At 37.5% G+C, this 17,238-nt stretch overlaps 1 protein-coding gene across 12 annotated transcripts in view; it reads right to left on the minus strand.

Annotated features, from left to right (window-relative positions):
• LOC126284815 (RNA-binding protein 5-like) overlaps window positions 1–17,238 on the minus strand; it is a 116,222-nt gene that overhangs the window by 61,084 nt on the left and 37,900 nt on the right. For 7 of the 12 annotated variants that reach the window (XM_049984019.1, XM_049984015.1, XM_049984018.1 and 4 more), the window contains 2 exons: window positions 13,968–14,085; window positions 11,197–11,697 (listed from right to left, as the gene is read on the minus strand). In XM_049984019.1, the coding sequence (XP_049839976.1) occupies window positions 11,197–11,697; window positions 13,968–13,984 (518 nt within the window). In that variant the 5' untranslated portion in view covers window positions 13,985–14,085. The remainder of the gene's footprint in view (window positions 1–11,196; window positions 11,698–13,967; window positions 14,086–17,238) is intronic. The other 5 variants (XM_049984026.1, XM_049984024.1, XM_049984025.1 and 2 more) reach the window with 1 other exon arrangement.

Genomic DNA, 17,238 nt, shown 5'->3' on the forward strand with positions numbered 1-17,238 from the left:
TTATTTATCCCCCAACATTGTATTTCCTGACAGTTTACCACTACAAATTGTATTAGAGATGTTTTTTGGAGAGATCATTAGTGCCGCGTGTGTTAGCTTTGCTACATGCCAAATGTTTTTGGTATTTTCGTTTCTAAACTTTATTAAGCAATGTTTTGTGTGCTCTAACTGCAGCTTTTATGATCTCATGTGACAAAGTGTTGCTTCCATGATGATATGTATCTTGTGCTGTGACTAGCTGACCTGAACGACCTGATCACTGCGGTGTTTACGAGGTCATGTGATGAAAGTGATGTTTCCATGATGTCATGGATCTTATGCTGTGACTGGCTGACGTGAGTGACCCAAGCAACCATCATGCCCATTTAAACCACAACTCCTACTCACCATTGTTCATTATTCTGTTAAAATTGTGTGTATACCTTCGCTTGGATTTACTCTGGGCCTTTTTTTATAAAAAAAGGAAAAAAAAAATATGTTTACATTGAGTCTGGATGCACTAAGTTCATGTTCATCCTACATGCATGTTCCAAAATTTTAACTTATAAATTGCACGCTAAACTCATATTGTGTTGTTTTCAAACTTATGGTATACTGCTGTTATCTGCAAGAGAGCAAAACTCACTAAACTCATGTGTAATATACTCACAAAAACAAACTTGGCAATAGAGCACATTACCAGCAGTCAGCAAGCCAGGAAACGAAAATAACGGGACATATTTTGCACACAGGGTATATTTTGTGCGCTTTTTCCTCCAATCATTTGTGAAACTCTTACTCGGTGGTGATATGTATGTTACCATACCGTAGTGCACTCTGATGAGACATTTGCAAACTCATCCAAACGGTGGACAGAATAACCAATGGCAGAAAAAATAGCCTAAAACACTATCAAAACAATAATACTGAATGTAGATTAATGACACAATAATGCCTAATGGAGACATACATAGACATAGATTTGATAGCAAAGTTTCAGCAACTTTGTTCATTTTTCTTTTGATGTAAGCAGTGGAACATGAAAATTGTGTACACGTTGATAGGACATCCTTAGATTGAAGCATAAGAGCCTTCAGGACGCCCACAAGAGATTTACTCTGTGGAAGCCATGCCCCAAAAGCTCTGAGCTGAGTTTGATTTCAAGGTGCAACCTTCAGGTTAGCAACTAATTATTATTATTACTTTTTTTTGGGGGGGGGGGGGGACATGATATCATATATCAACAGTCCCAAAAATGTTGATCGGCATTACTTAAATCCACATGAGAAATTAAAAAAAATGTATTCTGATAATTTCAATTCTGTGTTATATTACTGAGGAATTTATTTTAACACATACTTTGGGCAGTCACACAGGGAAAGATTAGGACTATAGGCAGGTGCCTATGATATGGTGACATGTGTTATAATGAAGAAGGTTTGGTTTGGTCTGTGAGATTAAAGGGACCAGACTGCAACGGTCATCGGTCCATTGTTCCAAAACGTAAAAACACCCACACAGAGTAAAAAACAGATAATGGACACAACAGACGACACAGGACAAGAAAAGCTCAGACAAAGAAAAGCTCAGACAAAGAAAAGACAAAACAAATTAAAATCTCACAGAGTGTGACAGTGGTTGGACGACCATAGAGACAAAAAAGGAAAAGCCAACCACTGAGAACACATTAAAAATTCAGACTAAAACCGTAGGCGAAAGGACAGACTCGACAAAAAATATAGACAAACACTTAGATCATGTGATAAAAGCCCCATGCCCGAATAAAACTCAAAACTAAGCCATGGCAGAGTCATCTGTTAAAAGGGCAGGAAGCGTATCAGGCAGCGCTAATGTCTGCCTGAGCAAAGCTAAAAGGCGACACTCCATCAAAATGTGGACCACAGTGACATAGCAGGGGGTCCTCATGGCACAATAAGTGGCCGTGTGTCAGCCAAGTGTGCCCGATGCACAGCCGGCAGAGGACAACAGACTCCTTGCGAGAGACCCGCATGGATGACCGCCACACAGTTGTCGTCTCCTTGATAGGACGGAGTTTGTTTGGCACGGCCAGGTTGCGCCATTCTGTGTCCCATAAACAGAAAATTTTGTGGCGTAAGATTGCCCGCAAATCAGTCACCGGGAGGCCAATCTCCAGAAATGGTTTACTGGTGGCCTCTTTCACCAGGTGGTCAACATTTTCATTGCCAGGTATCCCAACATGGCCAGGGGTCCACATAAAGACCACAGATTGGCCGCAACGGGCAAGCGTATGCAGGGACTCCTGGACAGCCATCACCAGATGAGAGCGAGGGAAGCACTGGTCGATAGCTCGTTAACTGCCCAGGGAGTCGCTACAGATAACGAAGGACTCACCTGAGCAGGAGCCAATATACTCTAGGGCACAAAAGATGCTGACCAGCTCAGCAGTGAAAATGCTGCAGCCAGCCGGCAATGAACGTTGTTCGGAATGGTCCCCTAAAGTTAGAGCATAACCAACAAGACCAGCAGCCATCGAACCATCAGTGTAAAGAACGGCAGAGCCCTGATGCGTGGCAAGGGTGGAATAAAAGCGGCGGCAGAAGGCCTCCGGAGGGACTGAGTCCTTTGGGCCCTGTGCCAAGTCGAGCCGAAGGCAAGGGCGGAGCACACACCATGGGGGTGTACGCAGAGGATAATGAAGAAGCAACACCTCTTGGCAAACCATTCCACTATGGAGGTTTTCTACTGTTATGCTACCCATACACATTCTTTATTCTCAGATGGATGTCTACCAGTGTTTGCCCTTTGATGGCCAAGAACAGAACAGAACAGAACAGAACAGAACAGAACAGAACAGAACATCACATCACATCACATCAGTCTTGTTTGGACACATTTGGTAATCATGTTGCCACGGGCCACCTCTCCAAATTTACTGCACGCACCTGTCAGAAACACACAAATGCCACACCAATCCCTTGCCTAAATGTATAGTTGGATCGGAATCGCACAACATTGTAGCAATGCTCTCAAACAGAAACTTTTTGATCGTCCCTTATAACTAGAGTATTTTGGTAGACAAATCTACACATAAAAGAGATGAACTGAACTCAACAGAAATAAACTGGGGACAATATATACTACAAAGCAACTGATACTCATTAAAAGGCAACTGGTACACACTAAAATTATCACATCACACACAGAAAAAATTAGATGCAAAACAGGCAAAGGAATGAGTTATCTATGATTTTAGAAATGGATAGGTCGCAGTGGACTATTTTCAAGATGTCAATAATATCAAACAACAAAATAATGAATGTGAATAGCCACTCTGACTACAGTACATACTTCCTGAGAAAGATTTTCACTCAGTTTCAACAAAATATGTACGAACAGAACTTGAGAAACATGGCTTTGATTCAACATACGTTGGCATACTAAAAAACATATATATCATTAGTATAAATTTTATTGGACTAGATCCACACAGTGAGAAATTTTGAACTAAAAAGAGGAGTCAGGTTGCACATTATGTTTATGTATGAAAGAAAATTTAATTATAAAAGACTGAAGAGGGCATTAGGCAATGACAAATGGAACCCAATTTACAATGCAACAAATGTGAATGACAATTGGAAAACTTCTATTAACTGTTCAATAAAAATTTAAATGAAACATGCCCTTTAGTAAAACAAGTAAACAAATCTATTAACACAAAGCTTAGAATTTCCCACCATGAATCCTTAAACTGAGAGAGAATATGAAAGCCTGTTACACACTCTCAAGAGATACTAAATTACAATACTAACTAACAAAATAAAAACTGCTCAGGACAAAAAGAGACATTCCTTGACTAACCTTAAAGGTCATAAATGTGCCTATCGAATAAGCAATTCAACCTGTGTTAGTTAATGGGCATGGAAAATACTGCATGGAGAATGTGGGAAACAGCAATCTCATGAACGTATCAGCATAATGTTAAAAGAAAATGATGGTATAACAAATTATCCAAAAGAAAAGTGTGAGAAATTCATACAGATGTTTAATACAACTGGCATAAAGAAGATGATTGGGTGTCCAACTTAAATGTTACAAAGACTAGCCAATCTCTTCTCATCCATGGCATTACTGAGAGGTACATTCCAGCAATCATTTCAAAACTTCTAGTTAAAATGTCTTGAGGCTGGGATGACATTTCACCTGCACTGCTAAAGGAATGTAGAGGAGAATTAGTAAAGCCTCTGACACATCTAATTAATATCTCCCTCTGCCATGGAGAATTCCTTGATCTTTTGGAAATCACTGAAATCCTACCAATGTATAAGAAGGGAATAAAAACTGGTACAGACTATAAGCCAATATAATTAACTTCAGAGCTTGGGAAATAATTAGAGAAGGTAATATTAAATCACTCTGAGGAATATTTCACCAAACATAATCTATTTAACAATCTACAACATAGTTTTAGAAAAGGAAGATCTACTGTAACAGCAGTAAGAATTCTTATACAGTAACTAGTAAACAAGCTAGATGAAAGAAAAAGTAACAGGCACCTTCCTGCATATGAGCAAAGCTTCTGATCCTGTGAATCACAGAATTCTATTGCATAAATTAGAAGCAAAATATGGGATGAGAGGGACAGCATTTCCAAGTACTTACCTTCTATTTGAAAGACAGGAAGCAGCATGTCAAGCTAACTTATAAAAGAATGAAGAGTTGACAACAACCAAATCAACCCACAAGATACTTCAATGTGCTGTGTCCCAAGCAAGTATATTGGGGCGTTTTCTGTTTTATGTGAACGTTAACAATTCAATTGAACCCCAAAACTGCAACATTGTAAGGTACGATGATGACACATCCTTTTTCGGCTTGGCCAATATAAGCAAGATACTACAAACAGTAGTGAAATGAATTATAATTTTCTGTCTAGTTATCTTTTTGCAAATAAGCTACTTGTAAATAAATATAATACAGTGACAATGCAATTTATGCTTAGCTACAATCAGAACATAAATAGAAATCTATTTACACCTCCATTGCCCCTTTGCTACACAAACAAACACAAATTTTGATGGACACCTGTCATGGAAAAAACACATAGACCATACTTGTAAGAAAATCATTACCAATGCATATCTACTGAAACTTCATGAACCATGATAGGCTGAGACAAACATACTCCGAAGTGATATCTCCGCATCTTCAGTACATTATTGAGCTATGGGGTGGGGCACCAGCTGTTTATACAGTCAGGCTCCTGAGAAACGTGGTGGGGGAGGGGCAGTGAGACTGGTAACTAAGGTAAACATGAGAGGGGCCTTTTAGATAAATCTTCAGAAAATGTAAAATACTAACCATCCACTCTATGTACATCCTGCAGGTGATAATGATTGTGAAACAAAATACACAATATAATGTAGCAAACAGTAATGTACATAGGTATAATACAACGGGAAGGAAAAAGTTTCACAGAATCACAAGTAAAAAGAAGGCTGCAGACTGTAGTCCACATACAATAAGAACCATCTTTTATAAGACTTCCATCTGACCTCAAGACTGCTAATTTACACACTACAAACAATAAATTTAAGCACTTATTAATACAGGAAAGCTGATTTTCAGTGTAAGATTTCAAGTTGTAATATCCCTTTGTAAAACAGTGTATACAGCGTAAGTTTTGTCTTTCAACACAAAAACTGCGACCAAAAAATGATAATTTCTGACCTTAACTGTTGTTGTTGTTGTGGTCTTCAGCCCTGAGACTGGTTTGATGCAGCTCTCTACGCTACTCTATCCTGTGCAAGCTGCTTCATCTCCCAGAACCCCCTGCAACCCACATCCTTCTGAATCTGCTTAGTGTATTCATCTCTTAGTCTCCCTCTATGATTTTTACGCTCCATGCTGCCCTCCAATACTAAATTGGTGATCCCTTGATGCCCCAGAACATGTCCTACCAACCGATCCCTTCTTCTAGTCAAGTTGTGCCACAAACTCCTCTTCTCCCCAATCCTATTCAATACTTCCTCATAAGTTATGTGATCTACCCATATAATCTTCAGCATTCTTCTGTAGAACCACATTTCAAAGGCTTCTATTCTCTTCTGGTCCAAACTGTTTATCGTCCATGTTTCACTTCCATACATGGCTACACTCCATCCAAATACTTTCAGAAACGACTTCCTGACATTTAAATCTATACTCGAAGTTAACAAATTTCTCTTCTTCAGAAACACTTTCCTTGCCATTGCCAGTCTACATTTTATATCCTCTCTACTTCGACCATCATCAGTTACTTTGCTCCCCAAATAGCAAAACTCCTTTACTACTTGAAGTGTCTCATTTCCTAATCTAATTCCCTCAGCATCGCCTGACTTAATTCGACTACATTCCATTATTCTCGTTTTGCTTTTGTTGATGTTCATCTTATATCCTCCCTTCAAGACACTGTCCATTCCGTTCAACTGCTCTTGCAAGTCCTTTGCTGTCTCTGACAGAATTACAATGTCATCGGCGAACCTCAAAGTTTTTATTTCTTCTCCATGGATTTTAATACCTACTCCGAGTTTTTCTTTTGTTTCCTTTACTGCTTGCTCAATATACAGATTGAATAGCATCAGGGAGAGGCTACAATCCTGTCTCACTCCCTTCCGAACCACTGCTTCCCTTTCATGTGCCCCGACCCTTATAACTGCCATCTGGTTTCTGTATAAATTTTAAATAGTCTTTCGCTCTCTGTATTTTACCCCTGCCACCTTCAGAATTTGAAAGAGATTATTCCAGTCAACATTGTCAAAAGCTTTCTCCAAGACTACAAATGCTAAAAACGTAGATTTGCTTTTTCTTAATCTAGCTTCTAAAATAAATCATAGGTTCAGCATTGCCTCACATGTTCTACGGAATCCAAACTGATCTTCCCCGAGGTCAGCTCCTACCAGTTTTTTTCCACTCGTCTGTACAGAATTCGCGTTAATATTTTGCAGCCGTGACTTATTAAACTGACAGTTCGGTAATTTTCACATGTGTCAACACCTGTTTTCTTTGGGATTGGAATTATTATATTCTTCTTGAAGTCTGAGGGTATTTCGCCTGTCTCATACGTCTTGCTCACCAGCTGGTAGAGTTTTGTCAGGACTGGTTCTCATAAGGCTGTCAGTAGTTGTAATGGAATGTTGTCTACTCCCGGGGCCTTGTTTCGACTTAGGTCTTTCAGTGCTTCATCAAATTCTTCACGCAGTATCATATCTCCCATTTCATCTTCAGGTACATCCTCTTCCATTTCTATAATATTGTCCTCAAGAACATCAACCTTGTATAGTCCCTCTATATACTCCTTCCACCTTTCTTCTTTCCCCTCTTTGCTTAGAATTGGGTTTCCACCTGAGCCCTTGATATTCATACAAGTGGTTCTCTTTTCTCCAAAGGTCTCTTTAATTTTCCTGCAGGCAGTATCCATCTTACCCCTAGCGACATGCACCTCTACATCCTTACATTTGTCCTCTAGTCATGCCATTTTGCACTTCCTGTCGATCTCATTTTTGAGACGTTTGTATTCCTTTTTGCCTGCTTCATTTACTGCATTTTTATATTTTCTCCTTTCATCAATTAAATTCAGTATATCTTCTGTCACCCAAGGATTTCTACTAGCCCTCGTCTTTTTACCTACTTGATCCTCTGCTGCCTTCACTACTTCATCCCTCAAAGCTATCCATTCTTCTTCTACTGTATTTCTTTCCCCCATTCTTGTCAATTGTTCCTTTATTCTCTTCCTGAAACACTCTACAACCTCTGGTTCTTTCAGTTTATCCAGGTCCCATCTCCTCAAATTCCCACCTTTTTGCCGTTTCTTCAGTTTTAATCTACAGTTCATAACCAATAGATTGTGGTCAGAGTCCACATCTGGCCCTGGGAATGTCTTACAATTTAAAACCTGGTTCCTAAATATCTGCCTTACCATTATATAATCTACCTGATATCTTCTAGTATCTCCAGGGTTCTTCCATGTATACAACTTTCTTTCACGATTCTTGAACCAAGTGTTAGCTATGATTAAGTTATGCTCTGCGCAAAATTCTACCAGGCGGCTTTCTCTCTCATTTCTTAGCCCCAATCCATATTCACCTACTATGTTTCCTTCTTTCCCTTTTCCTACTCTCTAATTCCAATCACCCATGACTATTAAATTTTCATCTCCCTTCACTACCTGAATAATTTCTTTTATCTCGTCATGCATTTCATCACTTTCTTTGTCATCTGCAGAGCTAGTTGGCATATAAACTTGTACTACTGTAGTAGGCACGGGCTTCGCGTCTATCTTGGCCACTATAATACGTTCACTATGTTGTTTGTAGTAGCTTACCCGAATTCCTATTTTTTTTTATTTTTATTCATTATTAAACCTACTCCTGCATTGCCCCTATTTGATTTTGTATTTATAACCCTGTATTCACCTGACCAAAAGTCTTGTTCCTCCTGCCACCGAATTCCCACTATATCTAACTTTAACCTATCCATTTCCCTTTTTTTAAATTTTCTAGTCCACCTGTCCGGTTAAGGGATCTGACGTTCCACGCTCCGATCCGTAGAACACCAGTTTTTTTTTTTCTCCTGATAACGATGTCCTCCTCAGTAGTCCCGGCCCGGAGATCCGAATTGGGGACTATTTTACCTCCGGAATATTTTACCCAAGAGGACGCCATCATCATTTATCCATAAAGTAAAGCTGCATGCCCTCAGGAAAAATTACGGCCGTAGTTTCCCCTTGCTTTCAGTCGTTCACAGTACCAGCATAGCAAGGCCGTTTTGGTTGATGTTACAAGGCCAGATCAGTCAATCATCCAGACTGTTGCTCCTGCAACTACTGAAAAAGCTTCTAAATCTATGACAATATCTGAAAACTGATTGTTATATGGGGAAAAAAAAAAAAAAAAACACATTCCAATTCACCTAAACTATTTACAGGAGTACCAGAGGAAGTACACAAATTGTTAAGCTGGTAAAGCAGAGAAGTGCATTGTTAATGAAATGTATCTGAATCACCATTGTTTTGCTGATGACTTCAACAATGAAGGGAATAAGTTAAGAGCAAGCGAAAGTTAGCCTGAACACAAGAAAATGGCAAAGTATAATGAGTGCATGAAAAAGACAATAGAACAAACTAAAAAGGAACCAGTTGATAAGTTTTTGTATTCAGGGCAATTAAGAACAACCAGATGGACAGTAAAAGAAATAAACAGAAGATTAAAAATGGCATGGTATACTTTTAAGCTATTCAATAGATTTTCAAAGTTAAGCTCAAGTTTGTCTATAAGGACTCCACAATATAAGTGTATTACCAGTTTTAACGTATGACTGTGTGAGACGAATTTTAATGCAAAAATAATTCAGTAACTGGAGGTTGCTCAGCAAGCAAGGGAGAGATGCATATTGGGAATTACCAGAAGAGACAGGAGAACAATCAAATGGATCATGGAATTCCTTCATACAAGAATTTTGAATGAAGAGGAAGGCACAATTTACTATGGCTGTAAACGAAAATTACATGTAGGTGGACAGAAAATGTAATAGATGAGCCAAAGAACTTCTTTACTGGGACCCCACGCATACAGCTGAAGACCACAATACGTGTGTGTGTGTGTTTGTTTTACCCATCATCTATGTTCTGCTCTACCTCCACTTTAGTGCAAATGTAGCAACAACCATGTCTAATGGTTGTGTAATCTTCTTTACACAAAAACAGTAAAATACTATGAACACTGCTTATCTTATTAAGAAAATTTGGCATTTAAGTTGCTAATGCAGTCTGCTTCTAATCAACAAAGTCTTGTATTTCACTACAACTGAAGGATCAACTATTCTCCATTCAAAGGAAAATGAATAGAAATAATCTATTTTTGTCTCATCTTAAACAGAATATTGTATTTTTCGACACAAACCTTATACAATTTTAAATGATAAGAGAGAGAAGTTTGAAAGCTTCACAAAGCTTTTATGTCACATGGTAAAAGTGTGCTCCCATTATAATAAAAGTAAAAAATGAAACATGGAACTGGTACAACAGAAGGGCATGGATATGGAAGAGAGATACTATAATCATCAAGTCTTATAGAACAAATCAGAGTATCTGACCCACAAAATTCTATTGAGATAGACGAGACTGGCAGCTATTTCAACTTTAGTATGTTCGACTTTGAGTGTGAAGAAGGGAAGAATAAAACCAGTTATAAAAGATGAGTAAAATATTATAGTATGGGGGAATATATACAGGACAAAAACAGCCAGTGGCCCACTGAAGTTGTCATGGGGCTGGAGGCATACCTTCCACATCGGATAAGGAGGCCCTCTCAGTCACTGTAAAAACTAGTAAGAAAGTTATGTTCACAAAATGGTAGGAAGAAGCAAGATGAAACTTTTGGATTCTGGCTATGAGAAATCTACAAGTACAAATTAAAATGTTAGGGGATTACACCTCCCACCAATCAGAGGCAGTTGGGAGCCTAGCCACATTTGTCCAGAGGCCAGCAAGCAGAGCAAATAGGACGCCTTGGAATGATTAATGGAAATAAATTGAATAACTTACCATAAACAAATTATATAACATAAGTTGTAACTAAATTAATGCTCTTAATTCATCCCTTTAACATTAGTCTACAAATAATAGGAATATCGAAGGATGTCCTTGCTGATTATTTGTCACCCAACTGTCACCGACTCTATTTGAACATAAATTAATCCATGACCTCTTATCTTAGTATATTTTTCTAGGTTCAGAATATTCCACTGATATATTCTTATGTCCCTACAAACAGAAATCGGTCTTGTTTTGTCTAGAATTTGAGATCAGCAGACACTGGGCAATGCACTGGTTGTTTTTGTGAGTTTTCCATTCATTATTATCTTCTCTGTAGTTTTCATATGCTCAAAAGGAATTACATATAAACAGATGTTTGTAAATTTTAAACATGTTAGAAAGTAATGATTGTTCTAGCAACTCAAAATATCTACTTAAGCCCTTAAAATAAAACCTGTTGTGTAGAATGCCATATTTTGAATTGCATTTGTCAATTCACCTATCCTTGTCACCGTATGGATGATGCAGTCTTATCCATTATGATGAAAGAAAAATTAACACAACAACAAATTCAGTAACTATCATATGGATACTACATGTCAATGATTGGATCTAAAAACTGCAAACACATGCAGAAACACTAAAACATTATGATCAACATTTACCTTCCATATCCATCACTGCTTCCACCTCCGCCACGCCCACTATAGTAATCATCAAATGAATCCAGGCTTTCTGGGCTATGATCACGTCGATAACGTCCTTCTTCATCAAAATCTACCCCTCTGCGATCATACCGACTGCGTCGGTCACGGTCACCAGATGAACGCCGATCTCGGTAGTCACGACGAGGAGGTGGTGGATCATCCCGATCATAACCTCCTCCTCCACCACCATAGTAGTGACGATCCCAATCACCACCACGGCGAGATGACTTGTAGTCAGGTGGGCTGCCTCGATGCTTTCCCCCACTCTTGTATCCATTCTCATCAGCATATCGTGATCGTCTGCGATCCCAGTCACGCTCTTCCTGACGTTTGTAGTCCTCATGATCAGAACCATCCCCATCCCCCCAATCCTCCTGCCACGCCTCACCATCATAGTCAGAGTTACGGTGTTTCGATCGACCACCGCCATACCCTGAACCGTCCATGCTGGCACGTGTCCTGTGGGCAGTACGCAAAAATTAACATATATGACAACAATGCACATTATTCTCAAGGTGGTACGCAGGTAGTATGGTCACAGTGGTAACCCTTCAAATTTTCTTCTGCCTGTGTCAATTTTCACAATAGCACTATCATGCTTGAAGTCTCCTAAATTAATGTTCAGAAACTGAAATCTTTTTATGTGTATGAGATATAAAATCATAGTTAATTCCAAGAAGCAAGATATTTTAAAATATTTTTAAGAAGGAAAAAAAGTCTAATCTGAGTAACTTCAAATAACAAATTTCATTTGGAAACCATTTCTCAAAATTAAGTTCTTTCACACCTACTTCTTCTGATAAAAGAGCCTGTATACTCGATTTCATTAAAGTCAAACCATCACACATGCTACTTTACTTAATATTGCAGAGTTTAGTTCAGTCTATCCTTGTGGTACTGATATTTCTTGTTTCAATAAATTACACATTTTAAGGTGCCTCAAATAGCTCAAACTTTCAACAATGCAACTAGCAAAACCAAAAATTCCAGCTAAGAGATCAATCTTAATGCCTGACTTTTTTTCTTGGCAAGTATTAAGTAAACAAACCTGAACTCCCAAATAACAGCTATTTTAAAACTGTGAAAATCTCTGCAAGTCTTTTGAGTGCTCTAAGGTAGCTTTATTGTCATGCTTCAATGACTACCAGCAAAGCTTTATCCATGCAAAACGTGGCTCCATATTCAGGTTCCAAATTTTTTTATGCTAGAAAAATTACATAATATGCAACTACAACAGCCACAGATATATTGGGCTGCTGCAGTAGGTTACCTGTGTATCTTTTGAGTCAATGTAGCCTGCAGACTGTTCTTTTTTTAAAATCAAAAGATCTCATCATTGATGACTGTATGGCACTAATCACAGAAAGTTCGCAGACTCTGTCTGCCATCTGTAGGTAACTACAGCATTTTGATCCCTCTTTTCTGCTTATAACTGTGTCTTGCAGTATGTTACTCTGCCCAAATAATAAAATAAAAATATTCTTTGCAACAATCTCCTACATTCATTGAGTATAGCTTAGACAAATTAGCATCATTTTATGAACTGAATCATCAATTGGATAAAGATTACAAGTCAGCTTTGGGGTCGAAGCATGAACCTTAATTATGTCAATTTTTTAACAAATCCAACTCTTCAACATTTTCTGATTTGCTAACGATCTTCTTCGATTTCAAACAATCATTTTCAGATACCCTGTTGCAGGAGAGGCAGTGACTGAGATACAATTTAATCAAAACGCATTACACTTCTAAAATGTATGTATGTGCACAAAGTAAAAGTGAATGTAATTGAATGTCAGGTCCATGATACTGGTGCAACTAGGCTCTCGGCTGCAGTGAACAGCTATAGGAATGACACACACATTTGTCCTGTAGATGGTGACTCCTGTAGATGGTGACACCTGTAGCACCTTACACGGCTATTTTTTCTCTATTTAACGGTTTGAGGAAAGAGTAAAACTGAAGGGATAAGAAGAAGAAGAAGTGAAGTTTTCATGTGATTTTTCCACTTTCACCTTTAGGTAAAATATTGAATTTAGGCTACATACTTACTATAAAGACATTCAGTTTATGCCATTTCGGAAGCATTTTTCAATAACATTTGCTACATTACTTCAAACATAACAATTTATTCAATACCACCTATAGTCCTATGAATACTTATGAAACCTTACATATGCCAAGCAGAATTCCTAAAAGTTGCCAAGGAATTATGATTGCACACTAGAACCACGCCATCATGTTCCTCAATATCCAGAATTTTTTTAAAGAAAACCTTTCTGAAAGATTAAAAATGCATTCTGAACTGGGCTGCAAGCTCAGACAGAGAGTTGCTTTTGGAAGAAAAGAACCAAAGTTCAAGTTTCAGTTTAGTGCCCAATTTCCGCACAAGAACTGGCTAAGACCCCTTATTACAATGTTTACTATAAAAAAAAGTTACTTTCCAATTTAATCACAAATCCCTATCAACAAGAGCAACTGTAGAGAATAATTCAATGAAAAGGTTTCATCCTCCAAGGACGACGTTTAATGCATGCAGTGGCACATTTGTTAAGAACTAGTTACTGCAGTACCAACCGTAGTCACTATTAGACTTGGAAATAAAACCAGCCAACTAGTTGCTTTCAAGTATTGTCCATTTATTATATATTTACCTCTAGGATTGATTTTGAATGGTTATTTCCTTACCATTAGATGCCAATGGAATGCCGCAGTCTTTAAAATCATACCTTTTAGATCTCCACATCTTTCTGTGTGTATCCAAGAACTGAGAGGTTCACTTATTTGTCTCTCTCTCTCTCTCTCACTCCAACTTGATGCCTAAATTGCAGCAGTGCTGGCGTCAGACTGGAGACACACAAGACAGTGAAGCGTATAAATGGACAACACTTAAAAGTAAATAATGGACAAAGTTTTGTTTTTAAGCCTAATAACATTTAGATTCAATTTGGAACATAATGAGTAAATGTTTGCACAATGAGGTATAGGCAAACACTATGCATAGGTCACTGTAAAATTTATGTTTTCTTTCTCCCTGTGAAGTGAAAGTCTGTGACCTAAGAAAATAACAACTTCTTTAACATCGTATTTATATTAATCATATTACTATGCCATCAGATACAAGCAATATAAATTCATAACATTAATGCTGAAGAGTAGGTGTAACAATCACAATTACTGGAATTACATAGCAGATATCTCACAGGATACCATACTAATGTAATCTGGTACTTGTGAAAGTTGTGGCACTATGAAGAAATCACCACAAGCATTAAATTTATGCCACATACAAGTAGAGGAATTAACTACCACTTAAAAATCAAGACATTGAATAGCAGAGACAGATATTTACAAAACGCAAATTTGCAGCTGAATTTCTTGATAAAGTTCTTTGCCACAATGTGCTCTCTCTCTCTCTCTCTCTCTCTCTCTCTCTCTCTCTCTCTCTGAATTTAACAATTCTCAAGTAATTATGGAAACAGGACACTTGTGTTCCAGGTGCTTATAACACAAACACGTTAAAACAGCATGTGACTAGCAAGGGACAGGCCATAGTACAAAGAAGATTTGAAATTATGTAGGTAATATGGCTCTTTTTGGAACATGATGCCTAAGAGGTGGAAGAAGAGCATGACTCTGACTTCACTAACTCCCTCATGTAACTGTTAACGAGTGTCCTTTTTTCTCAAATTAAGAATAAAACAATGGAAAATCCAGGATGGAGGGCAACCAGAGACAGTGGTCATGCATGTGCTAGTTTTGTGTGTGTGTGTGTGTGTGTGTGTGTGTGTGTGTGTGTGTGTGTGTGTGTGTGTGGTTTGTTTACTGTAGAAGGCCTTTTGGCTGAAAGCTCACTTGTTTAGTGGTCTTTCAGTTGTACCTGTCTGCAACTCAATATCTGCACTATACAGTAAATTGTCAATTTAAGAATACACATTTATACTTCACATTGTCATTGGCGTCACTCATTTCATATGATGTTTAAAAATGTTACTAAATATTAAATTAACAGACACACACCTGTAACTATAAACTGTAAGCAACCCACATGCAATTTCTTCAGATAAAACCCTCATTGTGGATTGAGGGCTCCATGCATCAACTAACATGCATTAGGAGCACAACAGCAAACATGTGACGCAAGTGTTGGGTTTGTACTGGTGTAAGAGAGATGATATAACGTCTGGGTTATAATTACTATATTATACTGACATGATCACTTTTATTTTCATAGACTACACAATTTAATAGGTTTTGGGTCATGCCATAATTGAAAATCTGTTAGATACAAAAGAAATAAATAAGGATTTTTTGTGCACAAAGTATATAATTTTACTTATGTATAAAAATATAAAAAGAAAACATGTCACATTAAAAAGACAAATATGTAATATCTCTGCAGATTTCTAGATACCAATAAACACCACAGACTAGTGCTGTCTGTTTATTCAGATAGCCTATCTATATATAAAAAAGAATTCTGATTACAGTAGTGCTAGTGCAATACTCCAGTCATCTTAAAATAAATAACATGGCATTAGCCACACCACACAAAAATAATGAAATTTAGTTTGTGCTTTAGTGAAAATGGAACCATTTTAACAAAAGCTGTAATATTATACAATTAGAAAGCATAATATTTCAATTATCTTCCACTTCCACTGAAAAAATAATATACATTAATACTAAAAAAAAGGGGGATTATAAAAGATTTTATAAAAAAAAATATAATTAGGGTATTAAAATGGAATGTTGGTCATTGGCATCATTATTATCTTTTGGTTCTTTGCTTACACTGGATGCTGACATGGGTCTTGTGCTCATACATGATGAGGCTTGCAGTCTATTCTCACATCCTACGGGACACGGTCTGCCATACTTCCTATACTGTTACATCAATACTTCTCGGAATATGTCAAAATGTCAGTTAAAACCAAAATCATTTAATTCATTTAGCACAAGTTGTGGCCCTCTATTACCATAAATAAAGATTTTCATTTCTTTTTAGTTCGTTTTGAAACCTCTGAAGACTTATTGGTGTAGCAATACAGCAAGTACAGTCAGCCATGTCAGAGTTAAAGCTTAACTGTCCTCTAGAATGTGTACATTGAGTACACTGTGGACATACAGTGTATATTGCCACAACCATAATATAAACTCCACAAGTGGCTTTGAGACGGCAACAATACCAATTCAACACACTACTCAACCTGACCCTACTCAACCTGACCCACTCACATTTCTTTAAAATTTGGTAAAAGATGGAAATCTATCAATTTGCAAAGGTATATGGGAATTGTGAAGAAATTTACAGGTCTACAAAGTTCGAACTTTTTGTGAAATTTAAACGCATCTGTTGCTATGTGAATGACTATAATTCTGGTTTTAATACATATACAGCAATGAAACTTTTATCATTCAAAAGCTACTGATATGCAACATCAGGTTTCTAAGGATTTTGACATGAAAGGTCACTGACTTTAAGCTTTTACCTTGAATATCTCAGAACACCCGACCTTCAATTTTTTTAAATGAAACATATTGTACTGCTCCAGTATGTTACTATCAACATGGTAAATATCAAGATGGCAGACCGAAGGAGTAATGTCCAAAAATTTATTTCATCAGAAGCAGTACAATAACAAAATACACTAAGTGGCTATGTGTTCAGTTTTTTCCTGAACAGCAGCCAATACCAGTCACTATTATTCTGACCAAATATCACATCTATTATTACCAATTATTATTATTATTATTATTATTATTATTATTATATTTATTGCTGTGAACAGCCAGAGACACATTTATTTCAACCTATCATTAGCTTGTTTCATGGGTGTGGCTGGTTTACTCAAACTGCAGTGCACATGTGTTAAAAACAGACTTCAGCAAGAGAGAAAGTACCCACAGCAAAAACTGAAAAAAATGCCGGCTCGGCACTGGCACATACTGACAGGGCACAACTGGAAAAGGAAGCAAATGACAAAAGGTGGAGGCCAA

Source organism: Schistocerca gregaria, chromosome 8, assembly GCF_023897955.1.
Source record: "Schistocerca gregaria isolate iqSchGreg1 chromosome 8, iqSchGreg1.2, whole genome shotgun sequence".
NCBI lineage: Eukaryota > Metazoa > Arthropoda > Insecta > Orthoptera > Acrididae > Schistocerca > Schistocerca gregaria.